General features: G+C 29.3%; 3 protein-coding genes across 8 annotated transcripts; 1 reads left to right on the top strand and 2 right to left on the bottom strand.

The window, feature by feature from the left end:
• Positions 1 to 4,521: 4,521 nt before the first annotated feature.
• LOC105837701 (cilia- and flagella-associated protein 65) lies at positions 4,522 to 7,828 on the bottom strand. The gene is made up of 3 exons (XM_028193240.2): positions 7,465 to 7,828; positions 5,947 to 6,166; positions 4,522 to 5,304 (listed from the first exon to the last, which is right to left on the bottom strand). The coding sequence occupies exons 1-3, from the start codon at positions 7,792 to 7,794 to the stop codon at positions 5,027 to 5,029; spliced, it is 828 nt and encodes a 275-aa protein (XP_028049041.1). The 5' UTR covers positions 7,795 to 7,828; the 3' UTR covers positions 4,522 to 5,026.
• On the top strand, positions 7,813 to 13,388 carry LOC105837707. The gene is made up of 5 exons (XM_028193239.2): positions 7,813 to 8,080; positions 8,344 to 8,576; positions 8,940 to 9,219; positions 10,794 to 11,253; positions 11,379 to 13,388. The coding sequence occupies exons 1-5, from the start codon at positions 7,984 to 7,986 to the stop codon at positions 11,422 to 11,424; spliced, it is 1,116 nt and encodes a 371-aa protein (XP_028049040.1). The 5' UTR covers positions 7,813 to 7,983; the 3' UTR covers positions 11,425 to 13,388.
• A 2,869-nt stretch (positions 13,389 to 16,257) lies between these two features.
• Positions 16,258 to 25,323, bottom strand: LOC105837705 (acylamino-acid-releasing enzyme). Of its 6 annotated transcripts, none has more exons than XM_036282824.1 (15): positions 25,158 to 25,323; positions 24,017 to 24,063; positions 23,688 to 23,920; positions 22,365 to 22,528; positions 20,947 to 21,095; positions 20,557 to 20,818; positions 20,334 to 20,485; positions 20,016 to 20,184; positions 19,674 to 19,928; positions 19,462 to 19,599; positions 17,389 to 17,609; positions 17,238 to 17,317; positions 17,118 to 17,165; positions 16,717 to 16,935; positions 16,322 to 16,640 (listed from the first exon to the last, which is right to left on the bottom strand). In XM_036282824.1, the coding sequence occupies exons 2-15, from the start codon at positions 24,029 to 24,031 to the stop codon at positions 16,520 to 16,522; spliced, it is 2,226 nt and encodes a 741-aa protein (XP_036138717.1). In that variant the 5' UTR covers positions 24,032 to 24,063; positions 25,158 to 25,323; the 3' UTR covers positions 16,322 to 16,519. The 6 variants fall into 6 exon arrangements, with proteins under 6 accessions (XP_012538169.2, XP_036138717.1, XP_036138719.1 ...); XM_036282826.1 differs by having other exon boundaries at positions 23,688 to 23,905; XM_036282823.1 differs by having other exon boundaries at positions 25,165 to 25,303.
• Between the last annotated feature and the right edge of the window lie 734 nt (positions 25,324 to 26,057).

Here is a 26,057-nt window from a genome sequence, read left to right as displayed (position 1 = left end):
TTATGTTCATCTCGATCTCTTTTATCTTTCTATTACGGGATGGCTTCCGGTTACATTTCATTCTGTATACATAAATTTCTTAATTACAATAATTAAAAATATTGATTTATTATGTTGTATTTTGTTTCATATAATAAATATATAATTTGATTCTGCATTTCAAATTTATTATTGCTCATAAACTTCTCCTTTATATTTTTATTTAACTTTATTTTTTATTATTTAAATTAAATATTTATTTTACCAATAATTACGAATATTAGGGCACTAAAATATGTCCATATGACGTCCTTTTAGGTCCATTTCAGGTCCTTTTTTGGATGTTCAATGGACGTCCGAAGTTGCGAACAACGAGCGTTCATAAGACGTCCATTGGACGTTCGTCGCATCTTATTTGGTTACTCCAAATAGACGTCCCAATGTCCATAAGACGTCCAGTGAACATTCAGTAAACGTTCATGTGCTATCTGGGTACCGATTAGCCGCACAGAGGTGATTGCAGGGAATATCAGGGTTTCTTTTTTAGAGTGGTCTTCTTGCCGCTCGACAAACACATTTCCAATGAAGTCTCTCACGAAGAAACTGCTTTCTTGATTGGGATTAAATGTGAATTCGAATAGAGCCGTTTGGGTTGCTGGTATCCTCGCAATGGTGGGTGATATATTGAAAATTCCTTCAAAGTCTACAATTAAAAAAATATATGCTGTAAATTATTTATTTTAAATATTTCATAAATTTATTTATTTGCAAATCTGTCCTGTCATAAGGTTTGTCACAAGTATCAAATTTTTTAAATAACACATACAGCTACATATCCCTCTACACACAAATCACTTCATTTTTTTTGCACACAAAATTTATGAATTTTTGGACTTATGACCGAAATATTGTATATCGAAATATGTATGTTAAATAAAAGTAAAATAGTAAATTATAACAAAGTGTATTAAGCACTCGTTGTAAATAAATACCGATTCAAATTTGCAACCTATTTACCTAATAAATAACATATAAAAATTATAATCTTTAAAATGTATTTTGTCATCTTTTTAAGTAAAGGCTTTATTTATTTTTAATTATAAAATAATTATTTTATATAAATAATTTTTTATTTTTTTTAAATGTAAATATGGTTAACTTGAAACTTATAATTAATTTAATTTTTGAACGAAAGGAGAGTTTATACGTGTTTATACATGTCAAGGAATAAAAAAGAGTAGCACTATAGTACATCCATAATTTATATATATATTTATGTACTTTGAATTAGACTCTGGAGTCTTTTCATCATTTATATCGAGTATATTCAGTTATACATATATCTATATATACATATATATGCCGGGATCAAAATACTTTTGTTTAGGCTGGAATCGACTATTATTACTTCTAAGGGTCTAAGAAAGTGATTCTACCCATTTTAATCCAATTTTGCAGGGGACCGAAAATATGCCTTAGGAACCCTTCTTTTTTGAAACGTAAAATACGTATTTTGAATTCTAAGTAATTTAATACTTCAATCAAGAATATTAAGTTAAAATAAAAATTTGATTTGTTTATTATTTTAATGTTTCTCTTTTTAATAGACTTATAAGACTGCTTTTTAGACATGAAAAATATAAATTTCTTTTTAAATATATAATAAAAAATTATTCTATATTTGAGTACATTTTAAGAGAGACTATTATTTTAAAAAATATTCTTTGTTAAAGATAACCTTTATTTAAAAGATAAAAAGTAAGTTAAGTAATCATTTTTGACAGTAGAATTGATATTGTTATGTATGTACAGGATTATTTATCAATTAATTATATAATTATAGAAAAATGGATCATTGTATTTATTTAACTTTATAATTTTTGTTTATTTAGAATAATTTTAAAATTTAAAAGATAAAAAATAGTAATGAATATTAATACACGGAAAGAAGTTGAATAAAAAAATTACTTGTTTCAATTAAACGTCAATGTCACCGGCTGTCATAAATGTCATCTAGTTAATTCAACATAATTTGTGGCTAAATACATAGTTTTTAAACTAATGAAATATAATGACAATTTAATTGGCTTAAAAGTTGATTCAACAAGAATTTAAAATAAAACAATAAAATATTTTGTTAAAAGAAAAAAATATTTACTATCAATCCAAATACTTAGTACAATTAATCAAATATTTTTTTAGATTTAATCAAATTTGTTAAAAACAAAGAACATATGCTTTGGGATAGTCGAACAAAACTGCATATTTAAAATAATAAATACAATTATTCGATTTTTCAAATTATATGTATCATTCTATCCCATCCTAACTGGGATGCCAACTAATCGTCCTAAAAAGGATGGATTGAATGTTTTTATAGGAGTTTCCAATTTTGGGAACTATTTGCACGGATCCAAAAAAGTTTCTTTTATATCCCAAAATTCCGCATCTTTTACATAAGAAAGTAGGCTGCTTTACAGCGGGTGATCAAACTATCCGTTCGTGCGCGTGATGGGTTGCGCGTCATTATACAATATGTATAATCAAATCAACAAAATGGTGTATTTGTATTAATAATATCAAAATTGACTATATTGTTAATTATTAATAAATATTTCATATAATTGAATTGATAGAAAATTAATTTAATAAACGGCATTTATTCGATTATATAACGAAAATTGATCGACTTTAATTTAAGTAAGTACTTATTTAATCAAAGTAATATAGGTATTTATGTATTAGAAAAAAATGGATATATAATTGATACAATGATTTATAACTGATAATATAATGAATTCTTCAAATGTTCTACGCTATTAAAAAAAAAGATTTTAATTGATAAAACAAAAATATGGCACATCAATTTAATTAATGATATTATTAAATTAACAAAATCAATTTTAATTAAACTGACGTTGTTGATTGAACATTGTATTTTGTTTCATGCAACAGAAAATTTAGTTGAATAAAGAGTATTTATTTAATTACATAAATACATAATTATTAATTTTATATTTAGTTAAAGTAAGCATTTATTTATTTGAAAAGAGTAAATAAGTATACAATTGACACAATAATATTTTTCAAATGTTTTATGCTATTAAAAGAAAAATTTTAATTAATAAAATAGAAGCATTAATTTGATTAATAATATTATTAAATTAATAAAATCAATTCCGATTACATTGATTTTGTTGATTCAACATTTTTTTTCCATGTAATAGCATATTAATATTAATGATTCAGTAGACGTTAACCTTGTATCCATTTAATTAATACATCGGACTGGCTGTGATTAGTAAGACACAGAGTCTCTGGAATTCTTTGAGTAGCGTTTTCTGTCTCTACGTCGGCTTGACCGAAGTTGATATAATTCTTCGATGAAGAGATCGTAGGTAAATTTTGCGCAGTGGCGACAGTATCGCTCGTATATCCTTCGAAGCCATTTTTGAAATTCCCTGGATAATTAAACTGACTCTGCATGCTAGTTTTATGTAATGTCTTGCAGTAGTAGCCATATAACTCTAAGATGATCGGTTCCTATAAAACGTATCATCGTGAATATTTCACATACACCTAAGTTTTTTAATTAAAAAATTTTTCTAATTTATTCGTAGTATCACAAATGTTTCACATTTAGATAAAAGTTAACTTGACTAAGTTTCTTAAGCAGATTAAATTTTTTTAATTGAAATATTCATACAATTAAGTTAAAAAAATATTTAAACTAAAATAATTTATGTATTTTACAATTAAATATATAAATATTTAAATTAAAAGAATTCAATAAAAAATTTAGTTAACTATTTTTTATTTCAATAAAACGGAATCAGCATGTTTTTTTCATAAAGAGCGAAGTAGTAAATATTTTAACAGATAAAATGTCTTGACATAAAAGTGATTTCATAAATCTTTCTCTCTTTTTCTCTCTCTCTCTCTCTCTCTCTCATGTCTTGACATAATTTTAATTTATTAATAACAATGAAATTATTTTTAAAGAATTAATTCTAAAAATTTTATATTAAAGCTTCTTTTATACTAAAAAAATTTCAAACAATTTTTTTTGTGCTATTAAAAAATAAAACAATTTGTCATAAAAATGTAATAATAATAATTGCTTGGGCACAAAAATATGTTATAGAATTTTGGCGGCTCGTAGTTTACCGAGCTTTATCTCAATGAAGGATGTTAGGACAATGAAGTTCTAATTTTGGTAACTATTCCTTATTTAAAAAATATTATAATTCTATAGGTAATTGTTACTTAAAAAATAATAATAATAAAAATTGAGTAATTGTTTTTTTTTTAACACTAGAATGATATTCTTTTACATGTACAACTCTGATGAGAATAAATCACTAAAATTGTGTTAAAAACAATTCTGAAATTGTTGAAACTGGAAATTACTGAAATATTGAATACGTTAAATAAACTTTAACATAAATTATAATAGCAGGGTACTGTAAGTTCTAAAGATAATTATTAAAAATATTAAAAAGAAACAACTGCAAAATATATAATTTTACAGATTTATTAATAAAAATTGAACATAAAAAATTTGTTGTAATATACTATGAATTCTAAAGATAATTAAAAATGTTGAAAAAAAATAAAAATAATTGTAATATATATGTATATATAATATTTATACAAATTTATTAACAAGGGTTGTATAATGTACTGAATTCTATATAAGGATAAATAATAAAAATGTTAAAAAAATAATGAAACAAAAATAAACAATATTAAGTTAAGTTTTCAGTTAAATGTTTCTACTTAAATATTTGCAAATTAATTGTAATACAAATGTTTAAGTTTACAATATTTAGGATTATTAAAAAATTTTAAAATCATTTATTTCTTTATAATTACAATTATATTGAATTTTATATTGAAATTTATATTGAAATCTTAATGAAATAATACTGTAAAGGTGGGTCAATTGAAAGAGATTTTCAAATATAATTAAATAATATTTCAATGTTATTCATTACAATTTCAATAATTATTTCCATCAGAGTAGTCATAAAAAATTCAAAATTTTTCATAATTTTACATGATTCAGGATTAAGCACGGAAAATGGCATGTGTAGAGCCCGTTCTCCCGAGGCGCGAAGGTAATCGTCACGCACTTGCGAGAACGGGGCCCGATTTGTCCCTGTTGCGGATTCGCTTGGAATGGCCCCTGAAGCGGATCAACGTCGAACATGAAAGTCGCCGTAACTTTCGAATCGTTGATGAGCCTGATCCGTTTCTTCGCCTCGCGACACTCGTTCGTGCACACCATGACTAATTTCGTGGCGGATGAAGAAACTACAGGTCCTGCGCATATAAATTATCTTTCTACGTCACACGATGACGAACGTATACCGTAAATGTTGTCGGAATTTCAGGACACGTATGTCCGGATAATTAATGACTCAGAACTTAAATAAAACGGGACTTAATCTAAGTCGGAGATTTCAGTGACGTATGCTTCCCAATAAAACCATAAGATCGTAATTATGTCTCTTCGAATTCGTTGACGTCTGTGTCGCGCTTTGACAATTGAGTGAAAATTAAAAGTTAAACTCCATGAAATAAAAAGATCAATTCCATGAAATAAAAAGTAGAAACAAAAAGGAAGACTTTCTAAATAACAATCAATGAAATTAAAATAAATGAAAATACACTAACAATAAGTTTCAGTGCTATACTTTTATAACTTATCAAATCGGTGAAGTAAATGCACTGTCGTTTAGATAATACATTAATTTTGATAGTCGAAATCATTAAAAGATAGTAAATATCTAATTATCATAGTTATAAACATAGCATTATAAATCAGTGAATAATACTGATCCATTTAGAGAGTATAATTAAGTAGAATATTTCCCAAAAAATGAAATTGATCACTTTAGCTTCTGATGGTTACAGAAAGCTTTAACTATAAAGGATACTTAGGAATTCTTAAGGATTCCGTACCGATGCACGTTCCACGGACTTGGATTTTTAAGCGTTCGCCAGCCGAGTTTTCGATCGTAAAGTAATCGATGTTTTCGGCCAATGGCACGAACGGCCGATAGTATATTTTGCACTTGTACGTCTGGCCAGGAAGCAAAGACCACGAGTAGCCGCATAATTCGAACACGTGATCCAGCGGATTAGTAGTTGCATCTCTTCGGGCTTCGTAAGTATGCTCGATCTGTATCACATCATCAATTAGTCACAGTAACGTGAGCAATGCTTTACAAACAAATGGTAAGTAAAATTAAAATTTAAAACAAATGTTTTGTTGTTATTTCTTCGTTGTTAAGCATTTAGATTGCAAAAAGGCTACATGTTCAATTTGTTGAATATATAACAAAAATCATTTTTATATAGTTAATAAAATATGTAGAAAACAATCTAGTTTCTTTTTAAATTAAAAAAATGTAATACTCGGATCATTTTTAAGTCTATTCTCTTCATCGAAGTTTTATGTTTATAATTATCATCAATATAGAATAATTTTAATTGTGATTTAATTTAGTTTTTTTAGGATTGGGAAAAGATAAAAAATAAATCAAACCGAGATCAAAGTTAATCTTTATTAGTGAAAACAGGCATCAGTTATTAGTTATTAGTGAAAACAGGCAACCAAAACATTCTTAACATGGATAAAAAGTTGGATGTAATTTTCTTTTTAAATATTTATATATATTCCAAAATTATTTTATACAGCTCAAGGTGCAGAAAATAATCAGCTATTTTAAGTTTAATAAATTATTTTTTTAATTATTTTTAAACCTTTTAAATAATTTAATGTGATCAAAATTGCTTGTAAATATGGTAAAGAAATTATGTAATTCTCTTCTGTAAATACATTTTAAATCAAAAAATTGTCTTTCTTTTAAAAATTAAAAAATTAATATTTTGGCCATTTGCAAATACATCTCCTTAAATTAATTAAAATTTTAATCAAAGTCGCTCTTTAAACATAAAAGAAATTGAACAACTATTTTTTAGAAATATTTAGACATATTTAAAAATAATTTTAAACAGTTTTTAGAAGAGCGTAGTAAAAATAATATACTCTTTTTTTTAAATTAAACGATTGATATTTTAACATGCATTCTTTTAATTTAATCAAAGTTTGGTTGAAATCGTTTTTTTATTATTATAAATTTAAATTATTTCGATCATTTAGATTATTTTGATCATTTTAATCATTTAGGTTTTTTTGATATTAAATTATTTTAATCATTTTAATTATCTACTTTAATTAAAGTTTTAATTGTTCAGATATAAACAATAAATTAAGTTGTAATCTTCTTTTTAGATATTTAGACACATCTAAAAATGATTTTATGCAAAGATGTGCGGGTAATAATTTGTTACATAAACTGTTTTTAAATTTAAAAAACTTTCGATCACATTTTTAAAGGTATCGCCTTGAGTTAATCGAAGCTTGATCGAAATTGTTTTTAGATGTAGAAACAACTATAAATGTCGGATACTAACGCAACTCTCGTTAATTATCTCCAGCCACTTGATAACCATGGCGCCTGTTTCGACCTCACCGAATTCCATGTGGATTTTTCTATTCGCTTCGCAGTGCATTTTCTCTTTTCGTTCCTGTCTGATTATTGAGCAATATTTCTCTTTCTCTCGTCCCTTCTTTTTCTCGCAGCTTTGATTGCTCCGAGCGAGGAGAGGAACGTAGATCTTTCGTCTCGAGGTCTCGATCGCGCGATCGATGTCTGTCCTCTCGAAGGCGGCGGCGTCGCGTCGGTCGACTCGACCGACGGGACTTGTTTGGTCACCCTCAAGAGAGACAGATGGGTGACGCATCTAAACAGTAACATCGTGCAATTCGTTTTGGTTGTTGTTGTGCGACTTCCCGTGAATATTCCGTGTCGGCTACGTTTTCACACGGCTGTGTCTCATCATCGTTGTCGAGCACGTGATAACCTGGCCGCTACTCCTGGCGCATCCTGCATGGCCTTGTGACACCCAGCCTCGCGCGATCGCGACCCGAAGATGGCCCGGGACGCAGCAGGCATCTACCTGCTGATCGTGATCGCGCACCTATGCTCGTGCGCGCGTCTACACGTTAATTACAAGTATTACAATGAATGTAAGTCCATGTTAGCGGAAAAGATTTCTTTCTTTCTCGTTTAACCTCACTTATATGTATTCTCATTGCTAGGTTGGAGATTTCCCTTGATTTCAGATTTTGTTATTATATAACTTGATAAAGTTTTTAGAGGAATTTTAGAGGTAGATGAGGAAGATACAAAGATCCATAGTAGTATTTTGGGGGAATTTGTATCTATAATACATTAATTTTTTTAAAATATTTATTATAGATGTTTATAACACCTGGTAATACTGTTGTAGATCGTCTCGAGAGCGACAGGATTTGCCACCTCCTGAACAAGAAGCATACGCTCGATATGCGTAACGGCGCCGCGGCGATTGTCAACCCGCATCACATGTTTGATCATTGGGTCGTCAAGGCTGATCGCAACTGTACGTTCGTCTTCAGGACCAGCAGGGGCGAGGGTCTCTTTGCGGTTATTCAAAGAATGTTTTTCCGCCGCGAGGGCGATCATTGTATCGATTACGTACGAGTGAGTAGATAAATACATTTACTGAAGCCTGATTTTGTGCCAATATAGATTAACTTTGAATTCTGTTTAACTCACCCAGATGGCAAAGCTTGTTTAGGCAAAATTGCACAAATCTGTGATTGTTTATGATTCTGACAGCTTATATTTGCCTTATATTTGAAACAACAAATTTAGCTGATGACATTTTCAAAGTTACTGACAAGTTACTATCCAAAGCTCATCATATCAATTTGCCAACAAATACAGATCTCTATTGCTGTAATTCTTATACATGGCCACAACAGACATGTTACTATCTAGACTTATTTTCTATTTACTTTTAATTTTTAGAGAATTAGAAAAATTCTTGATAAATGTTTTAAGTTCAAGAGAAGCGACGGTCACTACACGAGCAAGTTCTGTGGGAAAATAAATCGCAGCGAAACAATGTATCTTTCGGTTCCTGAGCCTGATGACAATTCGGGTAAAGCAAGCGATAGCCGGTCATATAATTATGATATGTATGCGGAATATGATCCTATTAAACAATGGAAACCATGGCAAATAGATATTGGATCTGCCACGATAGAAACCGAAATATTTATTTCCAAAACACCATCGGATCAAGTCCTGGACCTTGTTATAGCTTACACACCTTATAAAAGTACGTTTCTTTTATATTAGAATTGTGTATTTCAAAATTACATTTATATAGATTATTTACACATTGTTTACACAATTTTTTCATACAAACAATGTAAATTATAAATTGGATATTACAATATAGAAGAAAGAGATTATTTTAGTCTGGAGAACAAAAGCATTTGCTTATTTTTAGAGTAAACTACACATATTTTGTTATGCTTTTATACATTTTTTAAATTTATTATTTATTTGATATATTATTTACTATTTTTTGTATATTTAATAAGTTTCTATTTTTGTATGATATAATATTTTAAATATATTGATATGATTTCTCAGAAATTATTACAGTTATCGACTTCAACATAAATTAATTTTATAAGCCATAAATTTTAACTTCAATTCAGTTCTTAAAAAATATTTACATTTTACCTGACTTTGATTTTACATATATTAAAATAGATAGATACTTAAATAGTTTTCAAAAATTCATGTCAGCCCATTAAAAAAAATGTGTTTTTAAATTTACATAATACAAAAACTAATAAACATTTCAACGTTAAATAAAGATAAAAGAATCAATATTAGTTTGCAGCAGATTTTAGTGCTTAATAATAATAATAATTTTTGTGTGAATTTTCACAATCTCCAGCTCACATGCGCACCGCATATTTGTTGGTCTTAAAACACAGTCCTTAACTGATGCCGAAATATGTAAAATCACAAATTAAATTAAGAATAATTTAATAATATTAATGCTTATAAGCATCTTAAAACATTATTGTGAAAAATAAATTTCTATTTTTATCGAATAAAGGTTTTAACATTTGAATTAAAACCTATTTAATAATATAATAGAGATGTTGAATAGTAATTTTGAATTTTTTAGGTTTGTTAAAAACCTAGAACAATAAAAAAAACTTGATCTAAATAGAAAATCTAGATTACAAACAAAAAGAGTAAAAATATGATGGATAATTAATATATTTAATTAGTATTGTTTTAATTAGTATTGATAAAATAAAGTTATTCAACATTAAAAAACGGAATATAAATTTTACTATTTCTGAAATCTGACTCTTCAATGATCACATAAATGATATATAAAACATAGTTTACATTGTATATACATAATGTAAAGTATTTATATTAAGGTTTAACATTTTAGGAATAAAATATAAATACTTTATATTACATAATGTACAACATGAATTATATAAACTATACTTTAAGTGTCGTTTATGGAAACAATAATCTATGAGTCATAGAAGATTTAAAAGTAGTGAAACGTAGATTGTTTTTTTTTATTTTTAATATTTTATATTTTATCTATAAAGACAGATATTAACAATTTTATAGCTTAATTATTTTTTTGTATTACGTTATCCAATTTATAATAATTTAAATTTTTGCATCGTCTATATGAAAAAGATTCATGGAAATGTAACGGAAACAATAACCCATGAAGACATAATCTTAGAATACGTGGCACAATCTTGATTTATATTTAACACATAAATGTTCAACTCTGATATTAAATGTAAGAAATGTCTGGATTATAAATACATAATCTTATCGATAACGTTTTTGCAGATTGTATACAGGCAGATCTCGACCAATACAAGCCGGTCGGAAATAACAGTTGCATTCGGAAGGAATACATATGTGACAGGATCTACAATTGTCCTTTCGGCATATGTTCTGATGAGGTGAATTGTCCGGTCAGCAGCGATCGGCACCCCAAGGACGATACTGCCACAAAGGTCACTGTAGGAGCAGTCACCACTATGATTCTCTGTTTCATCATTTTTGTTATGTGTCTATGGATCTGTAAAAAGTCGCAAAAGTTGTGTTGGTCGTCGGATTGCGCCGGTCCGAATGTGTGTTCGCGCCCGGTCTCTTTGCCTGATGCGGATGCGGTCCAAGGATCCAATCGGGCGGTACCGACAGCCCCCATGTTGGAAGTCGCTGTGTCCTCACCCGTCGCGGACAAGGATCTGCCACCCAGTTACGACTCATTGTTCCCTGAACAGAGTAGAGATCCTTCCAGATCGTAAGTTATCGAAGCCGAGGACGAATACTGAGCGTCGATTAAATATATCGTCTAATGTTTTAATTAGACGCTGTGTTGTCGCGCATCTAGTGACGTAACTAAATCGATCTTCTATACTTTTCAAGGTATGAGCAGAATTTTACTATGAAAGAAAACGCTCTGATAAATTGACGGATGCTGCATGCATCAATTTCGATTGTTATGCATATAGTCGTGATTTCCAGTGTGAGCTAAGCTCGCAGCTTTAGGATACTATTCATGCTATAAATAAGTCAAGTATGACTAAGATGCTACACGACACTATCACCCTTCGTTCGTTTTGTGACAATGGACGAAGTCTTAAATCAACGAATTGTTGCATGCATCGATTTAATTTTGACCAAAGTAATTCCTTACTATTAGAGCATTCAATGCTACTCATTCACCGTCCACATCTAATTGCGCCAATATATACAGTACATTTACATGCAATTCTGTCATATTAACATATTCGTTGTTTCTCTTTTTTATATTAGTGAGATTATGCAAGATGCAGCGGTTAATAGGTAACTCAGTTAAATTTTTTTTCACTTATATGTATAGTATTTTACATTGATTTTTTTTCTTTATACGTGTATAGTTTTAAAATTTCCTCTGTTTCTTCATTGCAGCCTTATTGAATTACAATGTCAGAAATAGGAAACTATGTGATGTATTTTTTTCTTCCAATATACGCTAAAATAAATTGGGTTTTCCTACGCCACTACTAGTGCATGTTCAATAGCATATTGCAAGAAAAAAAGTTTATATAACGATTCTTATTTTTGATTCAACTTAGGGATGTAATTAGAAAGTAGAAATCTTAAATGTTTGAATTTTTACGTTTTGTATTATTTTCTAACAAATATTGAAGAAATAATACTACAACGAAAAAAAGTCTAAAAACAGTTTTTTACAAGAGAAAATCCAGATATATATATCTTGTGAATTTTCAAAACTTTAATATAAACATGTCGAATTTAATGTTATAAAAATAATGCAATATTCAAAAAGTTATGTAATATTCAGGTGCCAATGTGTGAAAAATCAATGTTGGAGTTAAAAGATTTTAACCTTTGTGTCCACGACTAGGTACAAATGTATCCACTTTTTTGAAAAATTTTTATGTTCCTGTCAAAATTTTTTCAATCGCGTTCGGATTGTCGCAATTTGATCGTTTTACTATTAAAATATGCTTTTACTTTAATTTTTTAAAAGCTGGAATTAAAAAATATATTGCATTAAAGTTTACCTGGGCCATAATTGGGGTACATATGTACCCACTAGTAGAAATATATTTTTTACGTGCAAGTTATCAAGTCAATTAATGAAAAGGCTTGTGAAATAAATAAAAACAGAAGTTTTTATAAACAAACAGTAATAATTATTTATTTATCACATTCTTAACACTTTGTAATAGTATGCTCATCACACACCAGTTTTGGCGTTCTGAACAAGATTTTCGTGTTTTTTGCGTCTTTTAATAGTTTGTCTATTAAACTATTGTCAACATAGATGACACGACCCAGCAAATATTTTTTTTTATCATCTCTTTGTTCAAATCCAGAAAGAACGGGATTTATTGGCCTACCAAGAATAGTCTCCACTGCCAGTTTTACATTATAATATTTCATTGTTTGTAAATTTTGCGATCGATCCCCAATTATTGAAAAAACAAGCTCGTGACCATAGAGATGTAAGAATAAAGCGTGTGAGTTGTATATTATCATATAAGTGGCTGCGATAGATAGAAAGAGAAAGCTAGAATAAGGGCCCCTCTGTCTAATGACGCATGCGTAGAGTTAGGGAACAAACTGTAAGTGCGCGCTTATTTTGTAAGAGTACAATATTAATTTGAGTCTTTTATGAGAAATTGAAATTATAAAGATAATAAGAAATCGTAGAACACTAAAAAATTATTATTATGTACAAAAATAAATATGAACTTTAAATTCTTTAAGGCACAACTTAAATATTTTAGTAATATAATATTGATACACGTACGTGATGGCAACGTTAACAATGCATTTACTTTTTAACTTGTATAGGTACGGGGAGATCGCGCTTAACTTTCGGAAATTTTTATTTTTTGTAACAAAAAATTAAATATAAAGAAATTTTATATAACTATACATTAAAAGTAAGCATGTACAAGAATTATAATTATTCTGCTAAAAAAATATTTATATATAGTCATCAAAATAAATAATAAAGGTTGAATTCTAGAATTATTATTATATTTTATTTTGCTACAAAAAGTGTAAAATACAAAATTTTGAAGAACATAACAGTATAATTAAACTTATTAAACATATAGAGAAATATATAGATATTACTGTCCCTTAAAAATCGTCAATTTATTATTCTGCATTGACGTGCACGCGATGCACGGACGTAGACTCGGCAGACTTCAAAACCATTCTCTTGTGCATGCACGACATGCAAAGGTAGAGGGGCCTTTATTTAGTGTTCTCTTTCTAATTCTCTACTGCTGTCTTTCTCGTCTGTCTTACGTACTCTATTCTTATATCTCTATGCTCGTGACTTAATTGTCGCATAAATATTCTGCGTTCATTTGTTTTTTTTTTAAACATTTATTATTTTCGTAATAAATAATGTAAGCTGCAAGAGTTGCAATGTCTATAATATTTTAAAAAAGAGCAAGTGGCCATCTCTGAATACACCGTTTACACAAGGCCTGTTCTTCGTCGCTGCACTGCTGCACTGGTGCAATAAGTTAGAATGAGACAAATATATTTTTTCTTATTCTAACTTATTGCACCAGTACAGCAGTACAGCTATCAAGAACAAGTCTACACTGTTTTGTGTATCTTCCAATCTGTCCATTGTGTCGACTCCAGTTTTATATCTATTGTAGTAAAGGATAATTTCTGGTTTTTCTTTGCGTCATTTGACATTACTTTATCGGAGTGCATAATCGAAAGCAATATAACAGCTTTCTATTTTTGTACATAGGAACAAATAGTAATTTTCATGAATAATGTCGAAAATTCTGCTCTTGTTTTGGAAAGAGCCATGGATTTTGATATGTAGGATTTGTTTTTCTTTAGAGTGCCAACAACAGTCAAATCCCAAGATAATAAATGCTTAGTTAGCGGCAAAGACGTGAAAAAATTGTCCATGCAGATATTTCTTCCAAATCCTTTATACAGCTGTGCGAGTTCTTTGACAACTCTTTCTCCTCGATTGATTTCACGTGTCTCACCTACTTTACCTGTGTAAAGCAAGCCTTTCAATGGATAAGAATTTTCGGCATCACAAATTCACCATATCTTTATTCCATATTTAGCTGACTTATAATTAGATGGAATGTATTGTGTAAATCTTGTTCTACCTTGGTAAAGATGAAGCTATTCGTCTATGATCAAATTTTCCATTGGCCTGTACATTTTTTGTAAATTAGAATTTAACATATCCCAAATATATCGGATAGGAGCAGTTTTATCTTCACTTAATCGTTGTTGGCGTGTATTAAAATCATCAAAGTGTATAAAACGTACAATATTCCAAAAGCGATTAATACTCATTAAAAACCGGTTTTGTGCGAGTCGGAGCTATACACCTGAAGAGGGTCTGTCTTGAATACATCACAGATGTCGAATATCATTCCGCCAGAGCAAACTTTCCAAGCTACGAAGCATTTACAGATGAATTTTCGACAATGGATACACGTGTATCCCAGTTAGAAAAATGTACGTAAATTTGGTCGTGGACACAAGAGTTAAATTTGCAATGACTGCTTGTATGACTGATATGACATCAAATGATTGAAACTTCCCAGAATCAATCTAACTTAAATAATGCTTAAGGGAATTCTAAAGTCCTCTGTTTTACCAACATTCTGTTCAATCATTTAGTTTCGAATTGAATTTACAGAATTGAAAATTCTTTTACACGTTTAAAGTACGTACACGAATAAACCCGAGGGCGATTAGATCAAGACCAAAAATGCAAAAAAAATTTATTCATAAAAATATTCGCTTTAAAATCCAAGTTATGTACCTTATACGTACAATTGTATAGTACACCGCAGTTTGGAATAGATTGAGGAATAGGACTATATTCGTCAAATTACGATTACAAGCCGTAAAAAATTGTTTATAGGATTAAATTTTGTTCATTTAAGCGCTTTCACTGAGAAATCTGTAGTAATCGTAATTTGACGAATATAGTCTTATTCCTCAATATATTTCGAACTGCGATGTACCATTCATTTGTACGTATGAACTACATAACTTGTATTTTGAAGCAAATATTTTTATGAACACGGATAAATGAATATTACATTATCGACCTCAATCAAGTTTGACGGGCTGTTTAACATCCTCTTAAGTATTAACCGTCTTGAGCTTGCAGTTTTTATTAAACACTATATATTTAAGAAATAATTTAAATATTTTGAACAAAATTTGAAGAATAAATACAATTGTTTTTTAACATTTATTTTTTTGAATATACTTCCTAAATTAATAAATTAAAATAATATATTTGTTATGTAGAATCATAAAATAAATGAAAAATACAAGACAATATATAGTGATAATGTCGAACTTGGATTTTCCTTTGTTAGTAAATATTACAACTTTTCATATTAAAATTAATTAACGTATGTTTTTAAATACGTTAATTGAATTTAAAGCTGTGTATCTCATCAGCTTACATCTACTAGTTTTCCATATTTAAGTTATTAATGTATAAGTTATTATACATCATTTGACTTGCGACAATATTTGATATAATGATGTTTATCTCGAGGAAAAAGAATCTGATGAACATCTGTTGTGTTCATAGACAATCATTTGCGAAAGGAACGGTATGCAAATTCGCTGTATTATAGCATACTTTGATAATACTACGTCTTAAGCGATTCCTAGACACTCAGTATTTATTGCACAATATTATTGATCGTCTAGAGGCTACATTGAGTTTGTTTTGAATTATTTAGGAAATTATTGTGCAATATTATTGATAATTTAGGGGCTGCTTTACTTGAGTATGTGCGACTTATATACATATATATACATACGAGTATAAAACAACTTTTGTACGTATATTTAAAAATTTATATAATGTATACAAATTTTAGACTTGTGCGTTATTTTTATGGAGATTGAATTGTTATGTAAGTCTCTTTACAAATTGTATGTAATAAAATTGTAAATATTCAATTTGTGATAATAAAGATTTATGTATATATACACACACACATGTAATCAAATGCTGTGATTTATTTTTTGTCTTCAGATTGTTTAGATGTATGCTCCAATAACCAGAGACAATCGTTAATGATGTGATCGATTTCAGCTGATCCAGTTGACAGCTGATGATTGTCATCATATACGAGCATTCTGTAATATTAAATTTTTCAATAATGGCAGTTTTTTGTATTTTTCGCATCTAATTTAAACATTATTGCCAACTTACTTAGTTTTCACTTTGTTAATTTTGAGTCGATTATACCACATCGTTCCTTGAGAGGGTGGTACTCGCAGATCCTTCGTTCCAATGCAGACTAAAGTTGGTGCCTTGACTTTATCGACGTACACGATGGGAGAGCATTTTCTCATCTTCACAAACATGTCGGTGTCTTCGGGCCAAGAACCAGTAACGATATTGTAAAGGAGACCTGCTTCCACTATACACCTGCAATAAAAAAATTAGATTACATTAGAATGAATAAAAACTTAATACAAATACAAGCACATTTGCATACACCATCATTACAAATAATTTATGTATGTATTTTAGACAAAAAGATTATGCATTTCAGTCAAGTTTAGATTAATCGCGACTATTGGTACATTTGAGATAACGATTAAGCTTACACATTACGAAGATACGCTACTTTCTCTTCCTTAGTTAGAGCATTGCGACTGAAATACAAATATGGGATTGAATAATTAGGACGTGAGGAATACCGTTATTAGTATTGAATGTTTCTTTACCAGTCTGGGATGTCGGATATACTGAACATGGTGGCGATGTCAATTACCGGATTTTTAGCAACTACCGCTTTGAATAGATCCTAAAATGAAAATAGCTTTTACGTCGGTATTCAAATTAATCGGATACAAATTTATTGTTAAACTTATTTACCGGAGCTTGTCCACTCAAATGTGCTACCAAGAATCCCCCGTGAGATCCGCCACAAAGACCTAGGCGTTTAGGATCGAGCCAGGAATACTTCTTAAGTACTTCCTGCGTAGCGGTTATACAATCTTTCACATCCACATTTCCGACTTTTCCTTGAAGATATTCTACCGTTGCACTGCCCATTCCCGTGGAGCCACGATAGTTCACTAGTACGACCGCAAAACCTAAATTACACAGAATTAGTAAATTGCAGTAAAAGAGTGGCCGCAAAAACAGGCCTAAAATAGCCTGTTCGTGGACATCGAAGTTTGAGTCGAATTTGGCGGTAAATAATTGTACGTCAGTCTCGTGAATCTAGCGCATCATATTCAAAAATCCAAAAATTTCTTTAGAGTTCTAATATTCTTTTGAATAGTTCTAGAGTTTTCTATTAGAATTTTCAAGAGTTCCGTTGATTAAATATAAAAAAATTTAATTTAAAAATATAATGCGCTAAGTTCACGTAGCGCACCGAATTGTAAAAATCAATTATTTCTTAGGAGTTCTAGCTTCTTTTACAATAGTTCTACAGTTCCTGATAGTTTATATCAATAGTTCTATCGAATTAATTAAAATAAAAATAATTTAAAAATATAAGGAGTTAAATTTCCGTGGAAATTTCAAATTTTCAAAAAAATTCATATTTTTAAATTTAACTTTTTTATATTTAATCAACGGAACTTTTGAAAATTCTTACAGAGAGAGAACTCTAGGACTATTCAAAAGGATATTAGAACTCTAAAGAAACTTGGATTTTTGAATATGGTGCGCCAAGTTCACGGCAGTTTGTAAACATCAAACCTTTGAAAATTTCAAATTGAGCATATCTTTTATTACTGATATATGGGGGGTTAAATTGGTCACTATACACCAATGAAGGGTATGTTATTTTATCTGTTTAACACAAAAAAACTCGAGGTTATTTCTCATAAAAAAATGTTTCAGATAAGATTTGTTTATCTGTTAAAACGACTAGTTTATTGTGACTTCAAATCGACGTTTAAGTCAGAATTGTGAATGTCATTTAGAGATCAATTTGCGATTTTCAGGAAAATGTTTTTTAACTGATGTCGCACCTATCTCTGCGGTCTTTGACCGAGTACATGTATATACGGGAGTATTTTATTAACGTTATCTTATGTCAACACTGTTTTATCTTGTCTTTTATTTTATAAATCCGATAATCTTATAACAATATTTCAAATATAGATACCATCCATTTCTGAAATGCTGCAGTATTTACTATGATTTTTCTAATAGTTTTAGTAGCTTTTTCACAGAGATATTTTACAGATTACATAATTGTTATTGAGCTACAAAAAATTGTTAACAAAAGTAGTATTTTGTAATTTTTTTTATTAAACGTATCGTTTTCAAGTAAAAAATTCACGAAAATTAAAAGTTTTTGGAATCGCATCAAAGCGTTTGAGCAGTCCGGCTAGTTGAGGCAAAATAATGCAGTGATCTGGACAGTTAAGGTAAAATCATCCAGTGATGTAGCCCGTTAGGACAAAATTATGCAGAGGTCCTACTAATTGAGATAAGAAAATCCACTGATCCGGCCAGGTAAGAGAAGACCGTGGTATTGAACATGTAAAATGGCGTAACCTTTATTTGTGAATAATATCAACTTTAACCTTTCATATTTCAGTAATAAAAGGTATGCTCAATTCGAAATTTTTAGGGGATGAATGTTTGATGATATACAATCATTTACCAAAATCGTTACAAAACTCGATGTCCACGAAATGGGCAATTTTTGCGGTCACTCTTTTTAAATGTTAGGAAGCATGAAAAAGAAAGGTCAAAAGACGAACAATCAGTAAGATAAAACTGTATATACTATTCTAGGCAATTTAAAAATTTTTATTATTATTAAACATTTGAATAAAAAGAAAAGTTTTTATTTTTCATCTTACTGAATTCTCGTTCTTCAACTTTTCTTTTGTGTTTTCTATTACTTTGTTAAAGTCGAGTTTGAATTCAACGTTAATTTGTTTTAAATATGCAAAGAGAAATATATGATTTATCTATTACCTGCTAATATAAAGAAAGCAGATTCCAAAGAAAATGTGTTCGCAAAACTGCTATGAGGTCCTCCATGTGGTATTACTATAAAAGGTACTGATTGATTTTTACCACTTTTTGGACCAAAATAAATATAATTAAATTGCTCTGAAAAATGAAAAAATAACATTCAAATAGATGCATCAAGAGAAATCATGCAAATGATAACATAATCCTCTTACTTATACTGTCATCGTTATCATAACTATATTCGTTTTGTTCATATGTAATTTTTTCGAAACCAGTGATATTTAGTGGAGTTGTAAGCGCAATTCTGGGAATATTGCCACTAGTTGCGACTTCATTATCAAAACGAGCTATCATAAGGCTAGAAGGTTGTATTAAAGAAGTGTTCAAAAACGCAATCATATTCTCCTTTACATCTAGTATAGAAAGACTACTTCTATCGTTTTTTATCTCAGTAACATCTTTCGTATCTGCAAAGACAATTATTCTTTTAAATAGCAAAAAATTATACTAATATGTTAAATCATAGTTTAATTGATAAAGCTTTACTATCTTACTTATATTCACGATGTATGAGACGATATTGTTTCTTTGCGGAGTACTAAAAAATAAGTATTCAGAGTCGTTACTCCAACAACGACGGGGTAAACGAGCGTATATCCCATAAAATTGTTTGCCATGATTAATTATTTTACTCGTTCGCACTGCTTCCACAATCTCAATAATCTATATAAAAAAAAAGTTCGAAATTCAAAATGCTAAACATATTTTCCTTAGTTTCATTTTCGATACAACTACAATTATAATTTAATTTAAAATTTGTATTATTATTTGTTTTAAATTTAAATTAAATTTTTAATTTAATATAATATTACGTGATCTTTTTCCACTCTCAAATCTCGGAACATAAGCTTGTGCGCATTATGGTGTGGGACGGCACCTGCTTCTCTCTGCAACCACACGAGATAATTTCCATCGGGGCTAATTCTAGGACTGTGCACAGCACATCCGTCCTCAGATAATTTTCCTGCATAAAAAAAGTTATCTTTTTTTGCTATTTCACATATCTTCTATATTAATTATTTAAATGTTCCTTACGATATTCTCCATTTTTTAATAAAAATACCCAAGAGTATCTATTGGTGCACGCAGTAAGACCTAAGTATATTGGCTCATGTTTCCAAGCAACACCAATTACATCTTGATCTTTCGTCCAAATCACTTGACCAGGAGAAAATTCATCTGGTATTCCAGATAAAATTGTAATAGTGTCGATCGTCGTATCAAGGACAGCAACAACAGGTCGATGTTTACCTACCAATTGCTCTCCCCATTGTGGTTTGTGGATATATTCATTACCCTGAATCAACAAGAAAATGAAATCGGATACATAAAACAAGCACATACGCACGCACGCACGCCCCCCCTCTCTCTCTCTCTCTCTCTCTCTCCCTCTCTCTCTCTCAATGTTAAAGAAATAAATCTAACCAGCATTGTTTCATCATCCTCTTTCTTATCTTTATCTTTTTTATCTAATGATTTTTGCTTATAAAATGGTTCTGATTTGGGAAGCTTTTTTTCCGCTATATACAGGACCTTAGTGTTATCCGGAGACCATTCAAACGAACGAAATTCAACTGAAAAAAAGCACGTTATATATATTAACATATATTGAAAAAATTGAGAATAAGACAAGAGATCGAGAAGGTCCCCAATATCGAAAAATAAAAGAATTATGAATTCTTTTATAAAGCTTTGGCAATACATAAAAAATATTTTGAGAGAGATATACAGTGATTTGTAAGTACAAAAGAATATGATTCATCTTTCTTCCTTTTTTCCGTTGGAAAGAAAAAGAAAAAAGGATTAACTACATGCAAGAAGTTCAGCTAAAAAATAAATAACTAAAGTGCTTTATTTTCAATATATAAGATGTCAAAGTTGAGAAAAAAAGTTATATAATTCTAGGATATTATATTAAACTTTCTTAATGGAAGAATAATATGTTGTTCTTTTCCTCCAAATCTCATTAAAAAAAACATAAAAGACAATTTTTGTCACGTTTTAGTTCAAAATTTAAAAAAAGTTAAATTTAGAAAAAATAATGGCATACTATTCATACATTTAAAAAATTTAATCGCACAAAAGCAGTTTTTGTAGTTCAAAATTTAAAAAAAAATTTAAAAACTTAGAAAAAATAGTGGCGTCCTATTCTTTCATTAGAAACCTTATATGCACATTCCTAGTGGATCTAAAAAAAAGTTTTACTAGTAAATAATTCATAATATCACATATACAATATCAAATTTAAATGTAATTTCTAAATATTTTCTATATTTTTAAAACTTTCATTTTTTTTCTCAACTTTGAGAACCCTGTTTCTTTTTTTATTTTAATATAAATCACTTTTAAACATTTTTTTTTCGTTAAATAAACTAAAGAATATCTACTGAAATATTTTGTTAACAAGTTAAAAAATTAAAGATCAATCTGTATAATAAACTATTTTTTAGATTAAATTTACTATGAAAAGATATAGGCCGGTATACATAATCGATTCTTATATTTAAGATCATCTTAAGTACAGTTTTAAGATGCCATCAACAAATCACAGAGCCGTATTAGCATCTTAAGACATTACTTGAGACTATCTTAAAATAAGATTCGACTATGAATACCGACCAAAATAAAAAGTTAGTCATGTTTTGTTTTTTATTTGTTATTCAACAAAAAAGTAGAACAAAATTTTCGAATAAAAATTTATTTTTTTTAATAAAACTTATTGATTAGAAAACTCATCAAAATATGTAAGAATTGTTTTATAATAAACCAAAATAAAAAATATTCTAATTTTTAACAGTTAATTGGGAATCTTTTCTTGTAAAAAAAATATTTTTAGTTCATACTATCAGTATAAACATCGCCATGAACATCCAGGGCAGATAAATCATAATTCTTCACAAAATGTTGCTTATCCCAGATTTCTATAAACTGCTTTGTAGAATTATCAATCGTGGCTTGTCGCAACACAGCTCTACGTTCTTCATTCTTTGTTAGGCTAGACATCAACCTGATTCAAATAGATATATTTAAGTGTAAGATTAAAAAGCTATTTTGTAAAAAAATAATTAGTTATAGTAATTTCTTTTAAAAAGTCACTACATATCATTAGAAAAGTTATTTTTAAAAAATAACAAACTTCTGTTATAGTTGGTGAAAGAATAATAAATTTACTTCCTAATTATTTTTTTATTAATTTCTTGATGTGTGTGTGTTTATATACTGCTATTTTAAAAATATAAGACTTTCTAATATTTCTAATTTTTTAATTAAATTATTTTACTTATTAAATTAAACACATATATACATTATATATAATAAATTAATTACTTTACAAACTTAAAATGTTTAATAAATTAATTAAAAAACAATAACACAGGCAATTGAGATTAACGGCATAGTTAAAGGAGCATAAATTTATATAAAAAATAGTAATGTAAAATTTACTACAACCAGTACAATTTCAATAAGTTAAACTTTATATGTTTTGACTTAATTTTGAGTCATCCTCAGTGTATACATTTCTTACATAAAACAAACTTTTCCTAAATTAATGGAATTAATAATTTATAAATTAATGTACAGATTTCATAGCTAAAAAACGTTAATCTTATAATTTTAATTTCATGTGTCACATGAAATAATAATGTATATACATTTAGAGAAATTAACAAAAAAGTAACTCAGAAGTTATTTATTAAGTTAATTTATTTACTTTTTACTATAGTTATGTGATACTATAATTATGTGAAACTATAGTTATGTGAAACGTGTTACTTTTTGGCATATTCAAATTGTCTTAAATTTGTGATAAAATTGCAGCAAATCAATGAATTGTTTTAAAGAATAAAGTCTTGACTGTAATGTTTATTTAGTTACTAGTGCTCTTGTAAGGTTAATTTATAATTTTATTCTAAATATGACTCACATATATTGACAAGTAAATTTGAAATATACATATAAAGCAACTATAAAAGTAATTACTAAATTATTAAAAAAAATATAACCAAGTTGCAACTACTGAAAAAATATAACTCTAACTGTAACCTCATTACAATTAACAAGTTACTTTCCAAGCTTAATTGCAGATAATATTTATTATGTAGCCTCATCATCTATATGTGTGTGTGTGTGTGTATGTGTGTCAATAACACATCTAAATTATATACTCTGTGGATATATCAACTGGAAATCCAGTAGAAATTGGAGTTAAATCTGAGTTTAAATCATAATTCTGTAAAAAGCGTTGATCTGTTTTCCTCTCCAGATTCCTCTGGGTCCATGAGCCTTGTACAGACAGCCTGCCACTTGGAGTACCCAGAATCTGTGCACTGCTCAAGGATGGATATGTAGCTAACAATTTGTATATGTTCACCAGTTCCTTTATCTGTAAAGATATTCTCTGGGCACAATCATTTCGCACAATTATGCGTTGTTCGATAAGAAATAATTACTGTAAGATATATTAATTTAACATAGAAAATCACATTGTACATACCTGTCCCAATGCCATCTTAATTATTTTGCCCGTCTCAAGTGTTCCTTCTTTTTAAAAAGTACGAACTTTATAGAACTTTATAGAACACAACGCTTAGATACACGATTAAGACACTTGTAAATAAAATTTCCGTTTATATACCACACGACACAATCAGATAAGTGACACTATTTGGTTCTTAAAATACTACGTTATCTGTCGCTAGCTACTGCACGGCAATGACTAAAACGCCAGGAAACCCTGAGATATTGCGTTACGTTGATAATATGTTACTTGACTATAGAAAGCGAAGAATTGTCAAATACATGTTTATCGTCTATAACTGATCCGTAAGTGTGATATTCACCCAAGTGACTAGTGAGGTTATAGCGGTTATAGGAATGAATGGAATTATGGAATGAATGTGGCACTACATTAAGGCGATTTTACAATTGCGTAAACGTAGTTGTAAACATAAGGTTGTACGAAATCAACTAATCACAGTCGATTATTCTTCGATTACTAAAAAAATAATTATTTGTGATTGATCAGTTTTTTACAATTTTAGGTTTACAACTACGTTTACGCAATTTAGACTGCTTTTCTTTTAGGGAACACAATCGACACAAGCATCGTTTTATCTTTTTTTTATATTCAATGAGTAACAAAGATAGAACGATATTATATACTTGTGTCGATTGTGTTCCCTAAAAGGAAAGCAGTCTTGGTCCAGGCAAATTAGCTAAAAAAAGGGCCAAAACTATGTTCAGAAGGTGATTAGAAATAAAATGTGTGTTTGAGACTCACAACTAGTTTCGGAAAGTTGTAAAAAAAGGCATAAACCCAGATAACCAAGCGTGATGTAGCATTTTGAGCAAACTAATGCAATGCATGTGTTGTTTGCTATACATTTGTTGACATCGAAATAAAACACATTACGAATTCAGTAACATGATTATTATACTTATACATGCAATCAGTCGAGGACATTTAAAAAGGGAAACAGTCAGCAATAATGATACATTATATTGTTTGCAATATGACAACATAGCAACAATAAATGATTGATAACAAATTAATGCTGATAATGTTGCTATCAATTTGCCATTGTTAAAAATAGACTTCATATGAGTTCAACCTAACAGACATAATGCTGTCTCACCTCTCACCTTGTTCCGAGTTTGTCGAAATTAGTTACTGCACCAGGGTTGCCAGGTCTGGCGCAATTGCGCCAATGTGGCTCCTTGATAGGTCAAAATGGCGCACAAAATTTAAAATTTGGCGCTTGGCGCAATTGTGGCTCCATAAAAATAAAATTTGGCGTAATTATGGCTCCTAAGGGCTCCAGCAGATGTCAGCGCGACGACGTCGCGTATAGAGACTCTGTAATCAGAGACTGGCCCTGTGATGCGATTTCAAGCCCGGGCACGCTCACGCACACATCGCACTCCCCCTATCCGTGAGGCACGCGCGCTCGGCTGCGATCGGCGTGAGCCGTCGCGCACTCGGCTACGTTCGCGGCTGAGTTTGTCCCTTTCTCCTCTGCCTCTTCCCCCATCTAACGTTTTCTGACTTCGAGCTCCGAGGCGATCGCCGGCGTCTAATGCTTTTTCAGAATATGTTTATCGCGCGGGCGCCGCCGGCTCTCGCGATTATTTTATGATCGGCGCATAATTGTAAAAATAAATATGTACAATTTAATCAATATTTTTTTGTTATTCCATGTAAATTAAATTTACAAATAAAATGTTAAATATATCTTATGGTTAATTAAATTAATTATTTAATTATTTAATTAAGTAACGTGCGAAGATTTAAAAAACTTTTTTCTTCGGTAATTTTACAAACTTTGATAACTTCACAAAATTAATATTGGATAAGTTAATATATTTTTTAACTAAATCAAGTTAAAGCTAATAGCATATAAAATTAATTTTCTTAAATTAAAAGTTGTGAAATAAACGAAAAACTGACTTAGTTGAAAGTTAAGTGTTAAATCAATTCAAGTTAAATTTAAACTTAATTTTGCTAAACGTTATTTATATTTATATTAAATTAGAAA

The sequence above is a fragment of the Monomorium pharaonis genome, chromosome 2 (genome assembly GCF_013373865.1).
Source record: "Monomorium pharaonis isolate MP-MQ-018 chromosome 2, ASM1337386v2, whole genome shotgun sequence".
In the NCBI taxonomy this organism is placed as follows: Eukaryota; Metazoa; Arthropoda; class Insecta; order Hymenoptera; family Formicidae; genus Monomorium; species Monomorium pharaonis.
Note: the sequence above shows the minus strand (reverse complement) of the source record. Positions and strands in the feature narration are given on the sequence as shown.

Coding starts and splice junctions, on each gene's coding strand:
- LOC105837705 (XM_036282824.1), bottom strand. Junction 19,929..20,015: donor CTCATACATCGTGAATATAA/GTAAGATAGTAA, acceptor TTGTCTTTGCAG/ATACGAAAGATGTTACTGAG. Junction 17,166..17,237: donor ATATCCGACATCCCAGACTG/GTAAAGAAACAT, acceptor TTTGTATTTCAG/TCGCAATGCTCTAACTAAGG.
- LOC105837701 (XM_028193240.2), bottom strand. CDS start 7,794: ATGCGTCACCCATCTGTCTCTCTTGAGGGTGACCAAACAAGTCCCGTC. Junction 6,167..7,464: donor AGATAATTAACGAGAGTTGC/GTTAGTATCCGA, acceptor GATGTGATACAG/ATCGAGCATACTTACGAAGC. Junction 5,305..5,946: donor AGTCCGTGGAACGTGCATCG/GTACGGAATCCT, acceptor TTATATGCGCAG/GACCTGTAGTTTCTTCATCC.
- LOC105837707 (XM_028193239.2), top strand. CDS start 7,984: ATGGCCCGGGACGCAGCAGGCATCTACCTGCTGATCGTGATCGCGCAC. Junction 9,220..10,793: donor AGCTTACACACCTTATAAAA/GTACGTTTCTTT, acceptor ACGTTTTTGCAG/ATTGTATACAGGCAGATCTC. Junction 11,254..11,378: donor AGTAGAGATCCTTCCAGATC/GTAAGTTATCGA, acceptor ATACTTTTCAAG/GTATGAGCAGAATTTTACTA.